The 14,393-nt window shown below is 37.3% G+C and overlaps 1 protein-coding gene across 8 annotated transcripts in view; it reads left to right on the plus strand.

The window, feature by feature from the left end:
- RECK (reversion inducing cysteine rich protein with kazal motifs) overlaps window positions 1-14,393 on the plus strand; it is an 89,008-nt gene that overhangs the window by 13,498 nt on the left and 61,117 nt on the right. For 3 of the 8 annotated variants that reach the window (XM_009188511.4, XM_017949740.3, XM_009188509.4), the window contains exons 2-5: window positions 2,414-2,472; window positions 8,269-8,343; window positions 9,560-9,596; window positions 13,779-13,864. In XM_009188511.4, the coding sequence (XP_009186775.2) occupies window positions 2,414-2,472; window positions 8,269-8,343; window positions 9,560-9,596; window positions 13,779-13,864 (257 nt within the window). Of the gene's footprint in view, window positions 1-2,411; window positions 2,473-7,291; window positions 7,326-8,268; window positions 8,344-9,559; window positions 9,597-13,778; window positions 13,865-14,393 lie in introns of those variants that run through there. The other 5 variants (XM_021927381.2, XM_021927382.2, XM_021927383.2 and 2 more) reach the window with 4 other exon arrangements.

Consider the following 14,393-nt stretch of genomic DNA (forward strand, 5'->3'; position numbering starts at 1 on the left):
AACTCATATATTCAACTCCCTACTCAGTATATTCTTTTAGATATATAATAGGCATCTCAAAATTATATCTAAAACTGAATTTCTAATCATCTCTCTGTCTCTCTGAGATCTCCTCCCTTAGTCTTTTCCATTTCAGTTAATGGTATTTCTAGATATTTGTGTTTTCCCACTTTCTTGGACCAAAAACCTTAGAGTCGTTCTTAATTCTTTTTCTTCCATGTTTCACTTCCAATCCATTAGCATATCCTGTCAGCTTTATAGTCATAATATATCCAGATTCGGACTACTTAATACCATCTCCACTGCTTCCACCCTCATTGAAGACACTACAGTCTCTTATCAAGACTACGGCAATAGCTTATTAGTGTTTCCTCCCTTAGTCCTATGTATTATATTTTTAACACAGGAACCAGAGTGGTCTTTTTAAAATGTTATTCTGATTATGACATACTGCTCAGAACCCGTTAGTGGTTTTCCATCCTTCTCAGAGTAAAAGCCAAAGTTCTTAACGATGGCCTATAGAGACCTGTATGATCTGGTCCCCCTCTCTCATTGCATTATGTCCTACTCTACCCTTCAGTCATTCTTTTCTAGCCACACTCTTTGCTCTTCTTTGAACACACCAGAAACTTTGCACTTGCTGTTTCCGCCTTTTGGAAAATTCATTGTGGCTTGTTCCCTTACTTTAAGGTATCTGCTTGAGTGACATCTTTTCAGTGAAGCCTTCCTAGCCTGCCGTATAAAATACCCACTCACTCCCACACACACATCCTCCTTACTCTTTAACCTGCTTTATTATTACCATAACATTTACCACCATTTCACATTCATATTCTCTCTCTCTGTTTCCATATATGTGTGTGTGTGTGTGGATACATATATAGTTTAATATCTGCTCTTTAATGTAATCTTCAAGAGGCCAGAGACTTATGTTTTTTTTTCAATGAATGATCAATGCCTAGTACTTAAGTTGCTCATAAAAATTTTTAAGTTAATAAATATCTTCGAAGAAGAAATATTCCCTGTTTCTTTCCAGGGATAGTGCCTTCTCATATACACTTGGTTTTATCCCCTTTGGAGTCCTCTTGAGACTTGTTCTGTCAGAGGAACATTAGCTCTCTACTGCTCTTTTCTGTCTGTAAAGAAGGTAAAGTCTTTTCCACTCTGAAAAAGGGGGAAAACTTGTAACCTTGCATCTTTGTATAATTACTACTCTTTTTCCTTCCCATCGCCGCTAGACTTCTTATGACTCTATTTTTGATGTCTGTACTTCCTCACCTGTGGTTTACACCTTAATATCATTCACTTCTACCAGTTCCATAGAAAGTGCCTGTAAAGCTAATTAGTAAACCCATTTCCTTTTTTCATTCTTCAGTCTAACTTGACTCTTGTGGTGCATGACACTACTCCTTCTCCTCTGATGCCACTCTCATGGTTAACCTACCTTTCTGACTCTTCCGTCTCAGTCTCTTTCCTTTCTTGCCATATCTCAGATGTTGCTCTTCTTTAGAATCTGGTGCTATATTCTCTTCTCACTAGAAACTCTCCCTAGACAATAGCATTCATTTCCATATACTCCTTTATGTTGATGAGTTCCAAATTTGGATCTTTAGGCTTGGCTTTACCTGAACTCCAGGCCTGAATTTCTGACTTTACTGGAATTTCCACTAGGATATTCTATAGGAACCTCAGATTCACATGCTCAAAACAAAATTCACTATCTTTTTATCAGTTGACTTTTTATTATTGGTTTAATAATAGCTCTAGTCCATATGGTAATTGTAAGGATTAGATAAGAAAAAATGGCTGGGCGCGCTAGCGCGGTAGCCTACGCGTGTGATTCTAGCACTTTGGGAGGCTGAGGCGGGTGGATCACGAGGTCAGGAGATCGAGACCATCCTGGCTAACACGGTCAAACCGTATCTCTACTAAAAATACAAAAAATCAGCCGGGCGTGGTGGTGGGTGCCTGTAGTCCCAGCTACTTGGAAGGCTGAGGCAGGAGAATGGCGTGAATCCGGGAGGCGGAGCTTGCAGTGAGCCAAGATCGTGCTACTGCACTCCAGCCTGGGCAACAGAGCGAGACTCCATCTCAAAAAAAAGAAAAGAAAGAAAATGCATACAACAAACTTATTCAAATTCTGGGACATAGAAAGCACACACTAAATAGTAGCTATTATTATTACATGACAGTCTCCCCTGTTAGACTGCAAGCTTCTTGAGGACAGGGACCATGTCCTCAAACCTAACACTGTCCTTTACTACTTGTAATAGGTGCTCAGTAAAGGTTTGTTGAGTTAAAATGAGTAATGATAATAATAATCTACTGAATAAATGGTTTGTGTAACCATCTGAATTAGCTTAGTCATCTTGTTTAACAGTGGAACATTTGATGTTTATTTTTTTCTCCCTAGGTGCATTGTGTTGTAATCATTCAAAGGATAACCAAATGTGCCGTGACGTATGTGAACAGGTAAGATTGCATAATAATTACAGAGGCAACCAGACACAGTGGTTCATGCCTGTAATCCCAGCACTTTGGGAGACCAGGGTGGGAAGATTGCTTAAGGCCACGGGTTCAGGACCAGCCAGGACAACATAGCAAGACTCCTGTCTCTAAAAAAATAAAAATAAATAAATAAAATTATAGAGGCTACTAGTTATACAACTATTTATTAAGTATAATTGTTTTTGGAGAAGTCTGTTGGATAGTACCTTAACTAATTGTCCAGGGTTCACATCACCAATAATGGGGCAAAGTAACTGTCTCCTGACATGATACACTGAGAAGGAAAATATTATAGAATTCCTGCCAAAAATGTGTAATTTGAATTATGAAGAAATAATTGGGCAAACCCAGTTTGAGGAATATTCCTCAAAACATCAATGTGTACTCTTTAAAAATGTCAGTGTTATAAAAACAAAGAATGACTAGTTAATGGGTGCAGCACACCAACATGACACATGTATACATATGTAACAAACCTACACATTGTGCACATGTACCCTAGAACTTAAAGCATAATAAAAAGAAATGCAAAATAAAATAAAATAAAATGCTAAAAAAAATAAAGGCTAAGAAGCTGTTACAGATTAAAGGAAACTAAAGAGATGTGACAACAAAATGCAATATGCGATCCTGGATTGGATCCTGGAATGAAAGAAAATTGCTATAAAGGACATTATCAGGATAAATTGGTAAAATATGAATATAGATTGGATATTAAATAATAGTATTATACCAATACTGTGGTTCTGAATTTGGTGATTATATTGTGGTTGGGTATGACGGTGTCCTTGTTCTTAGGAGATACATGCTAGGATTTAGAAATGAATGAACATAATGTCTATAACAAATTCTAACATAGTCCTTCAAAATAATACTGTGTAATAATAATTTGTGTATATATAGAGAGAATTAAAGCAAATGTTGCAAAGTGTTAAGGATGGGTGCATCTTGATGAAGACCATGTAGGTATTCATTGTACTATTCTTAAAAGTTGTCTGTAGGTTTGAATTTTTCTGGTTCAACGTGTTTATGAAAGTTCCACTGAAGCACTACCCATTCATAAAGTCCTACCTTTCTTTCAGTCTTGGTCATGTATGTCTAGCCTTAGCACTCCAGAAATAATAGTCTCAATCATCTTTTAGAGGAGTCTTCAAGTAATAACCTGGATCTTGTTATTTTTAAAACTGAGAGAACTACTTAACTGGGACTATAACTTCTCATAAACAATAATAATGTAGACGTAGAAAGATTTTGCAAGATATGGTCTGCTTATAAGACATGACACTGATTCAGTTCATCTAAATGGCTACTAGAGAATTCAGTGACATGTCAAATCACTGTTGCAAATTAAGTTTGCTGCACATTTACTGCCAGAAGAATAGCTTTTTAAAGCAAAAATGGCCCCTTGATGATATCATAAGGAACCTTTTAAAGTAGCTCTGCTACTTTGGGAAACATGGCTTACCTGACTTTTCACTTTGTTTCTTGCTTTTTCTACTGATGTTCTATAGGGTGAATTATTTTTAGGAGGTATCTTGTAATGAGGCACCAGCAGCAGGCAAGGTCTAATTTCTTAAAATCTGGAATATTAGAAATTCTATAACTTAGCAAATTAATTGAATACTATAATCACCCTAATAAAGAACATTCTTCCCCAACCAAGTTCGTAACTAATTGAGAAATAAGGGAGATAGATCCAAAAATATTACTTTTATTACTAGTTACATAGATGTCGAATGTGACTTTTATCTCTAGGCACACATTAAGTGACAGAATTATACTTACTCCCAGAGAGGAGAGGTAAGGGCTGTGTTACATATGTTTACTTTCTTCTACCAAATTCAGTGGTCAGCTGAGTCAACCATCCTGATCATGGGAGAAGTGTTATCAGGGGTGTGGAGAGAGACCAGGGCTGTTAAAACTCATAGAGCTCACTTCAAAGAGAAGGAAATACTGTGAGTGAGGAATCATTATTTCTTCAACCAGTAGGGAATGCAGACAGGATGGAGTCTTCATGACATTTTGATTTTGAACTGAGTAAACAGCATTCTTAATGACTCTAGGAGGTTAGGGAAAAGATTTGGTTTGAGGAGAAGGTGATCTGTTGAATTATCATGAAAACCACTATGTGAAGATAGGGATTTGGAATTAAAACTTTTGGAATTTGAATTTAGATAAGAAGTCAGGGCTGGTGGCTTATAATATTCAGCAAAATACATGTGATGGTTTATAGTCAACAAGTGTCAGATGCCAAAGAAAAGTCAAGGAGTTTGAGATCTGAGAAAAGACCCTTAGTTTTTGTTTGTTTGTTTGTTTGTTTTTTAAAAAGCCAGTTAGTGGAGATTCTAAAAACATCTCCCTGCAACAGGGATTTTTGTTTGCTTTGTTTATGATGAATTACTTGGTGCCTAGAACAGTTAGAATAGTATCTAACACTCAAAACTCTCAATAAATATTTCTAGATCGACTGGAGCAGCGGAGCTAAAAGTCACACTGTAATCATTAAAAATTTTTTAATAAAAATATTTATAGTTATGTAATTTTTCAGACTTACAAAAATATATTCAGTTTTTGCATATGTCTTACCTGTATATATTATGAATTCCTTGAATATAGGGTCGTGTCTTATTTGCCTATGTTGTACTCATGTCCCTGCTCATGCAAACTGATTAGTTAATATTTTTGAGTTGATTGGTGAAGAAATGGATACAATGAAAGGAAAAAGCTGTTAAAGTCAGTAAGTGCAGGAAGTAATGATTTGTTTCAAGATGAAACATTTTTACTTGTTTGAAGACAAAGGAAAAATGAGTTATGACAGAGAAAGGAGATAAGTATGGGTAAAAAACTTCTCAAAATTCAAGATTGTAAACCCTAGGATCTGATAACTTCTGCCTTGAGTGGCATACAAGTTTGGTTATTAAATTTTTTGCTCGGAGATGATTTGTATAATTATAGTATGTATTCTAGTATGTATTCTGAATAAGGATTCATCTTTCTTTTTAAGTGTGATTACTAGTTGTTTAGCAAGAAAAGTGACTATATTCAAGTCTACCTTATTATCTGAAAGTTTACATAGTACGTGTTGGTTTCTTTAAGCTAAATGTATTCCTAATAAGTATATGTTTATCAGTTTAATTCATTTGACTTTATAGAATCATAATTTTAGAGACAGAAGGGACCCAATAAATTATCTAACTTTTAAATTTTACTTATTAGCTATTCAGGAAACCAGAAACTGTGACCTAAATTTTATTTTATACTTTTCCCTAAGTGTCATGCCCTTTACTATATTTGTTTACATGCATTATTTCATTTAATTCTTACACCCAGCCCTTGAAAGAGGTATTGTCATTATTTGTATATTATAAGTAAAGAAATTGAAATATAGAAGACTTAAATAACTTACCAAGGCCCTAGCCAATAACTTAGGGAACAGGGACTCAGACTCAAATGTGTCTGATTACAAAGCCATACCCTTAGCCACCAGGATATAACTACCTTCTGTGAGGCCAAGTAGTTTGCCCAACAGTATTCAGAGTATATTTCCAACTCTCAGTTCCATATTCTTTTCATTGTTCTAACCTGTTTCAAGTGCTTGTAGTTTTTTTGCGTTTTGTTGTTGTTGTTGTTGTTGTTGTTGAGGGGAGATGGAATTGCAGAAAGAAGGTACGAGTGAGAGAGCGTAGCCTTCCCTGTGCTTTTTCCTAGTCTGCTACCAATGTCATATCTTTCATTTTTTCTTCCTCTTTCTCTTTTTCATTCTTTATCTTTCATTTTTGTCTTTTTCAATCGATTTTTCTTTTCTTTCACTCTTCCTTTTATCTTTTTATAATAGAAAACTTTAAGTATATACAAAGGTAGAGAGAAAAGTGTAATAAACCCCCATATTCAGCTTCAACATTATTAAGTCATGACCAGTTGTGTTTCATTTAATTCTCTCTTTTTACTTTCCCCACTATATTGAGGCAAATTTATGTAGCAGCAAAATCTCAATTGTCATATTATTTGATACATAAATTTTCCGTTTGGAGCTACAAATGATAAGTCATTTAAAAAAGAGATAACCACAATACTGTTTTTACTTCTTTGAAAAGGTAATATTCAAAAATCTAGTTATTCAGATTTCTTAATTATTTTATAAAGTTTTTTTAGTTTGGATCAGAATTCAAGTGATATATATATATTGAAGTTGGTTATATGTTTTTTAAATATCTTTTGATCTGTAGATTTCTCCTTGCAATGTATTTGATGAATTAATTTGGTCATTTGTCCTATAGGGTTTCCCATAGTCCAAACTTTGCTACTCACATCCCCCTGGTGTCATTTAACGTTTTCCTCTTTCCTCTGTGTTTCCACAGTTAGATTTAGAGCAGAGCTATCCAATGGCTCTTTCTACAATGATGAAAATATTCTAGACCTATATGGTAGCCACTAGCCACATGTGCCAGGTGAACACTTGAAATGTGCTTAAAGATACTGAGGAACTTTAATTTTTAATTTTATTTAATTTTACGTGATTTAAGTTTAAATACCCACACGTGGCTAACACCTACCTTAGGAGACAGATCCAGAGGCTTAGTTTTGTTTAAGTCTTCCCCCCAAAATGTCTCTTTTTGTGATGCTAACAGTCTTTGTGATAAGTGTCTAAATGCATTAATTCACTAGGGGTTGCAAAATAGTGATATTCTATCTCTTTTCACTTCTTAAATGTAGTTGGTAGTTTTGGAGGAAAATGGCTAATAAATAAGCTAACTGGAGATAAATCCTTTTTCATTGTCCATAGCATTCATGGATTTTACCGTCTCAGCTATTTGCAGGTAATCATGAAGGTCTGTCTGATATGGTTAATGATTTATTGTTTACTGAAACACCATATTGTAATTGCATAACATCCTGTTTGGAAGTGAGCCATTTAGCTTGGTGAGTGAACCTTTGTCAGCTCATCAGCATCAATTAAAAAAAAAAAATTTTGTTTCTATCTTACAGCATTTTATGGAGAACTTATGTGCCATAATGCTGTTTACAAAGTTTATCTTCACCAGTATCACGGGTTTGATGACAGTCTGTTTTTCATTGTTACCAGTTGACTAAAAGCAATTTACAGAACAGTTTAGAATAAACTTATCTTTTTTTACTTCCTTGTCTCACTCTCTAACCCCCAGCCTCTAAACAGGTTGGTAGCCTGGGTTTCTCCACTTTTTTTGGTCAATAGAAAAGGGTCTCGACTTGCTGTATTTGGACTTTTCTTGCTTATTTGCGAAACAAATCAACACTTTTAAAGAAATGTTACCTAACTTAGATCATTCTAAAGGTTTTCCACTTATAAAAGGAGCCGGGCATGGTGGCTCATGCGTATGGTCCCAGCACTTTGGGAGGCTGAGGCAGGCAGATCACTTTGAGCTCAGGAGTTCGAGACCAGCCCAGGCAACATGGTGAAACCCTGTCTCTACAAAAAAATACAGAAATTAGCCAGGCGTTGGTGGCTCATGCCCGAGGTCCCAGCTACTTGGGAGGCTGAGGCTGGAGAATCGCTTCAGCCTGTGAAGTGGAGGTTTCAGTGAGCTGAGATCACACCACTGCACCCCAGCCTGGGCAATAGAATGGGACTCTGTCTTAAAAAAATAAATAAAATAAATAAAAAGGAAGTTGGAAAATATTTTAGACAACTAATAAATCTAGAGGATAATAAGTTTTACCTCTTCTTATTTCTTATAGAAAAATGCCACAAAACCTTTTTTTTTTTTTTTTTTTGTCAAATAGATTTTCTCCTCAAAAAGTGAATCCCGACTAAAACATCTGTTGCAGCGAGCCCCAGATTATTGCCCAGAGACAATGGTAAGCCTTATTGTAACTTAACTGTAGAAGCTTCTGTCTAAATGAAACTATCCAATGAATTACTTTCAGAGTTAGCAAATTTTTTAATGTGATTGGAATTTGTGGTCAAAATGTTAGGTTTAACTTAAGTACTTCAAAAAAAATCTTCATGTAAATTGCTAGATAGAATATTGTTTTTCATCTTTTATTATCCTATGATATAGATCTAAAAACAATCTTAAATATAAACGTGTTCCTGTCTTTAAATTTCATTATAGTATTTTATCTGGGGTCGGGCGCAGTGGCTCACGCCTGTAATCCCAGCACTTTGGGAGGCTGAGGCGGGTGGATCACCTGAAGTCAGGAGATTGAGACCAGCCTGGCCAGCATGGTTAAACTCCGTCTCTACTAAAAATACAAAAATAAGCCAGACATGGTGGCACACGCCTGTAGTCCCAGCTACTCCGGAGGCTGAGGCAGGAGAATTGCTTGAACCCAGGAGGCGGAGGTTGCAGTGAGCCAAGATAGCGTCATTTCAGCATCACTGCACTCCAGCCTGGGCGGCAGAGTAAGACTCCATCTCAAAAAAAAAAAAAAAAAAAAAATCTGGAATTTAGAATTTTATTTATTATTATAGTTTGACTAATTTTATGAAAACTATAATAACTAAATATTTATTTTGATTTTGGAAAGTTGAATTTGGGGTAAGGGAAAATATATGACTTACTATCTTTCAATTTTCTGACATACTATAGATATATTGCTTACCTGTCTGAATCAGGTAACTTAAAATGTCTCTAATACTTGGGCTATCCTCAGTGTTTGGGATGCTCATATGCCAGACCAAGAAAGTGTGAGCTTGTTTGCAAGAGCTTCCTTAGATATGGTGGCTTGTATTATGTGAAAGGGAAAATAAGTTGATGATTAAATAGTTCTGATTGACACATTCCCTTTAGTCTTCAGTTTTGTCTATATGCTTGGAAACAGTGATTCTAATAAGTATCCTGAGTAACTAGACTCATCCTTAATGCTCTCAGATGGGAAAAGAACAAGGAATATTTCTGTATCTCACCTTTGTTCCCCCCGAATAGCTGATTGATGTACATATAGTTCTAGAACTTTGACTATGTAGACATAGCCATAATCAAATTGGCTGTACATAATTTCTGTAGAAATTAATTGTCATATTTAGGAACTGGTTATCTACATAAAAGCCTTTTGTTGGTTACACTTTTAGGTTGAAATTTGGAGTTGTATGAATTCATCTTTGCCAGGTAAGCAATAGAAGTGTAAATTTAGGCCGGGCGCAGTGGCTCAAGCCTGTAATCCCAGCACTTTGGGAGGCCGAGACGGGCGAATCACGAGGTCAGGAGATTGAGACCATCCTGGCTAACACGGTGAAACCCCGTCTCTACTAAAAAATACAAGAAACTAGCCGGGCGAGGTGGCGGGCGCCTATAGTCCCAGCTACTCGGGAGGCTGAGGCAGGAGAATGGCGTAAACCCTGGAGGCAGAGCTTGCAGTGAGCTGAGATCCGGCCACTGCACTCCAGCCTGGGTGACAGAGCGAGACTCTGTCTCAAAAAAAAAAAAAAAAAAAAAGAAGTGTAAATTTAGCACTTAATTTTGAAAACTTACTGTGTGAGTGTAAAATTGGTGTCATTGTCCTGGAACCTAATTTATACTCTGGAGTTTCTATCCTCTCCTTCCCTTCAACACCTAATTTTTTTTTTTTTTTTCTTACTGTGTTGCCCAGGCTGGTCTTGAACTCCTGGCCTCAAGTGATCATCCTGCCTTGGCCTCCCAGAATGCTGAGATTACAGGCATGACCCACCATGTCCAGCCCAAATTTTCAAATATGTAATTTATTCTCATTCACTCAATCCTTAACTTTGTTCTCCTGTCTCCACTTCTGCCATTCTACTGAAACTAGTCTTTGAAAGATTACCAGGATCTCTTGGTTCCTAGATCTTAGGGCTCTTTCTCAGTACTACTCTCTTTGACTTTCTTGAAACACTTGATATTATTGGTTACTACCTCCTTATGATTCCACTTTGGCATCAGAATCTATTCTGCTTTACCTTTTTTTTTTTTTTGCAGATGGAGCCATAAGGACTATGGTTATTTCTGTGTGTGGTCTTCTTCCCTTCTGTCTTCACATTCACCATAGTAATCTTATTCCTTCCCAGAACTGTTAACTAATCAGCTCTGAGAAGGTAACTCTCAAATCTAAATCATTGTTTGTAACTTCTAGATATCTTTGTAGATATCTCTACCTGGATCTCTGCATCCAGGTGCCATCTGAAGCACAAATCCAAGCTCAAACTTATAACTGCACCTGTTGTGAATGATACTAGACTGGAAACCCTCAAGTTATATTTTACTCCTTGTTCTTTCTAGTTCCATTGACTCTCCCCTTGCAAAATTACACTTGTTCTCTCTATTTCTAGTTCAAGTCTTTATTTTTACACTCTTGGGATAGAATATTATAATAACCTTATAACTGATGTTTCAACACATTATATCTTTCTTTCCTATCCTCTTCAAAAATAATTTCTCAGGGGATATTCACTTCCATCAGAATAAAGCCCAAACTCTCTAGCCTGGCACTCATGATCTCCCAGGATTACAGCCCATTTTCTAGCCCTGGATAGAGCCAAATTCTTGAAAAAAAAAAAGTATACCTTATGTATCTCTGAATTCTAGAGGCTATCACACTGTTTAAAGTTGGTATTTCAAACAGGTTGCCTTCCTGAAATTGCCCACCTCCTTGCCTGTCTCCTAGTTATCCCTGTACCCAGCATCCTACACACACACACACACACACACACACACACACACACAAGCTAACAAACTGTGATCTCCATAATAGAATAAATCATATATTTTATTTATTTCATAATTTCATAGCCCACATAACACCTAACAGAGTACCTTGTACATAGTAAGAGCTCAGTAAATATAAATGCTTGCTGAATGTTAATATTTTCTTTTTTTTTTTTTTTTGAGTCGGAGTTTCCTTGTCACAAGATGGAGGCAGTATGCCATCTCGCTCACTGCAGCTCTGCCTCCCGGATCACGCCTATTCTCCTGCCTCCCTCATGTTCTGCTGGAGCACAGGTCACCACCTGCCCAGCTAGTTTTTGTATTTTTAGTAGAGATGGGGTTTCCACCGCAGCTAGCCAGGATGGTCTCGATTCTGATCTCGGATTCTCCCAGCCTGGCTCTGCCTCCCAAAGTGCTGGGATTACAGGCTTGACAATCGCTACCGCCAAGTTAATATTTTCTAAGAGGCCACTGGATACCTGGATACAGCAGCATACTTCATTATGATATAACATCACAGAGCTTATGACCTTACTTGATTCCATTTAAAATTCTTTCCAACGGTGAGGAAACCTGAATAAAGCAGCAAGATTTAAAAGAAACTATATAATGAGGCTAGATGCGGTCACGTCATTTTGTACCTTTGAGACATAGATAACAAGTTTTATAATATGCAGTATTTTTAGTCAATTTCTTATAATTGGGGTAGTTAATATATTTTGAGAGCTTTGTCTGTGAACCATTTATATTTGCTTTTGTATTTTCAGAATGTTTCTATTTGTTTGTGAAGTCTTTAGTTTCATTTGCAGAACTATAGTTACTTATTGCCTTGAATCCCTGACATTTTTTTCAAATATAAATAATAATCTAACTTATCGATATAGATTCCAAATTTATGTATTACATAGAAGCAGCATAAATTTTAAAAGAAATAAGGAGGAATTTGCAGCATTCCTACAAGTATAAGACTTTTCTTTTTCATAATTATATTTCTTTTTTGTATCTCCTCTACTGCTTTTTTTTTTTTTTTTTTTTTTGAGATGGAGGTTTGCTCTTGTTGCCCAGGCTGGAGTACAGTGGTACAATCTCAGCTCACTGCAACCTCTGCCTCCCGGGTTCAAGCACTTCTCCTGCCTCAGCCTCCCAAGTAGCTGTGATTACAGGCATGCACCACCACGTCTGGCTAATTTTGTATTTTTAGTGGAGACGAGGTTTCACTATGTTGGTCAGGCTGATCTCGAACTCCTGACCTCAAGTGGTCCACCCACCTCAGCTTCCCAAAGTGCTGGGATTACAGGTGTAAGCCACCACACCCAGCCTTTTGTTGTTGTTGTTTTGGTTTTTTGTTTTTTTGAGACAGTCTTGGTGTTGCCCAGGCTGGAGTGCAGTGGTGCAATCTCGGCTCGCTGCAGCCTCCACCTCCTGGGTTCAAGCAGTTCTCCCACCTCAACCTCCCGAGTAGTTTGGACTACAAGAATGCACTACCATGCCCCCCTAATTTTTGAATTTTTAGTAGAGATAGGGTTTCACCATGTTGGCCAGGCTGGTCTTGATCTCCTGACCTCAAGTGATCTGCCCGCTTTGGCCTCCCAAAGTGCTGGGATTGCAGGCAGGAGCCACTGAGCCCGGCTGTATCTCCTACTTTTACCTTAGGAATAATTCATTGACATTTATGATTGCAAAAGCAAATTAGAAGCCCGGGCATGGTCGCTTACACCTGTAATCCTAGCAGTTTGGGAGGTCAAGGCAAGCACATTATCTGAGGTCAGGAGTTCAAGACCAGCCTGGTCAACGTGGTGAAACCCCATCTCTACTAAAAATACAAAAATTAGCTGGGCATGGTGGCAGACGCCTGTAGTCCCAGCTACTCGGGAGGCTGAAGCAGAAGAATTGCTTGAACCTGGGAGGCGGAGGTTACAGTGAGCCAAGGTCGCGCCACTGCACTCCAGCCTGGGCGACAGAGCGAGACTCTGTCTCAAAAAAAATTAGAACACTTTTTATGATTTTATCATCTTTTAGTTTCACAATAATTTGGTTGGAAGAGTCACTGCTGAACATAAATTGAACCAGAATAATACATAGTCATTTTGCCCCATGATTAAATGTGCCCATCAAAGCCGGATATACCTGACTCACAAAAATTGCCCCATTTACTAAGTATCAGTTTTTAAACAGGATCATGAATTTTATGCTATTCTAGGTATTTACTGTTTTGAATACAGTAATACTTGTGCCCTTTCTTGTTAGTTTGCTTAAGTTAAATTAAAACCTTTGCCTCTTATCAACAGTCTAACAGTAAGAAAGCCCTCTTCCTTGCTTTTCTTCCCTTGTATGTCCTCTGATAAAGATGTTACCTACCCAAGAGTGAGAATGACTTAAAGAGCATTTAGGGTGGGAGGGAAAAGAGAAAAAACAAAGGACCTGATAATTATGCTGTGAGGGACTTTGAAAGAGACTGATAGTAGAAGTAAGGGTAAAGGGAGGTCCTTAATAATTTTGAGGCCCTGCTGTCTGAACCAGTTTTCTTATGGATACCTGCTTTGACTTTTAGTAGTAGCCGTGAAACATCTGGCATGCTATTTGTTTTTATTGCTACTTATGACCAAAACATTTAAACATTTTGTTTTTAAGGTGTGTTTAAGAAGTCTGATGGCTGGGTTGGCTTAGGCTGCTGTGAACTGGCTATTGCCTTGGAGTGTCGACAGGCATGCAAGCAGGTAACACTGGGCAGTGAGGCTCTCAAGCATCATGGAGTGCAGTTTGGTTTTAGCTGTGCATATGTCTTGGGCCTTGCCCACCTCCTAGCTTTGCAGAGGTAACCCACAAAAACTGCAAATTTAGCATTTGTTGTATAGACCATTTCCTTTTAGACTTGCTGTTTTATTTATGACTGCTGCATGTGGCCTCATCCTTCTTTTATTCTTTCTTATCTTTCCTTGTCTCTGCCGTGCAAAAAACAATATTATATGATTTTTAAGTCTTCCATACTTTGCCTGCAATCATGCTGAGTCAATCTGAGTGACTCTAAATGGCTGGGTAAATTTAGGGTATGCTTGAATGAGAACATTTGACACAGTTGGCTTATTTTTTCATCTTCTTTTCTCTGTTTCATCATGGCTTTACCCTAAGTGTGTTCTTATATCCCTTCTCTGCTCCTAAGATGAATGTGACTCCTACAATGAGTTATTGCTTATTTTTGATTTGATATAGTTCTGCCCCAATTCAGCTTATGTGCCTGAGTTTGTC

The sequence above is a fragment of the Papio anubis genome, chromosome 13 (genome assembly GCF_008728515.1).
Source record: "Papio anubis isolate 15944 chromosome 13, Panubis1.0, whole genome shotgun sequence".
Lineage (NCBI taxonomy): Eukaryota > Metazoa > Chordata > Mammalia > Primates > Cercopithecidae > Papio > Papio anubis.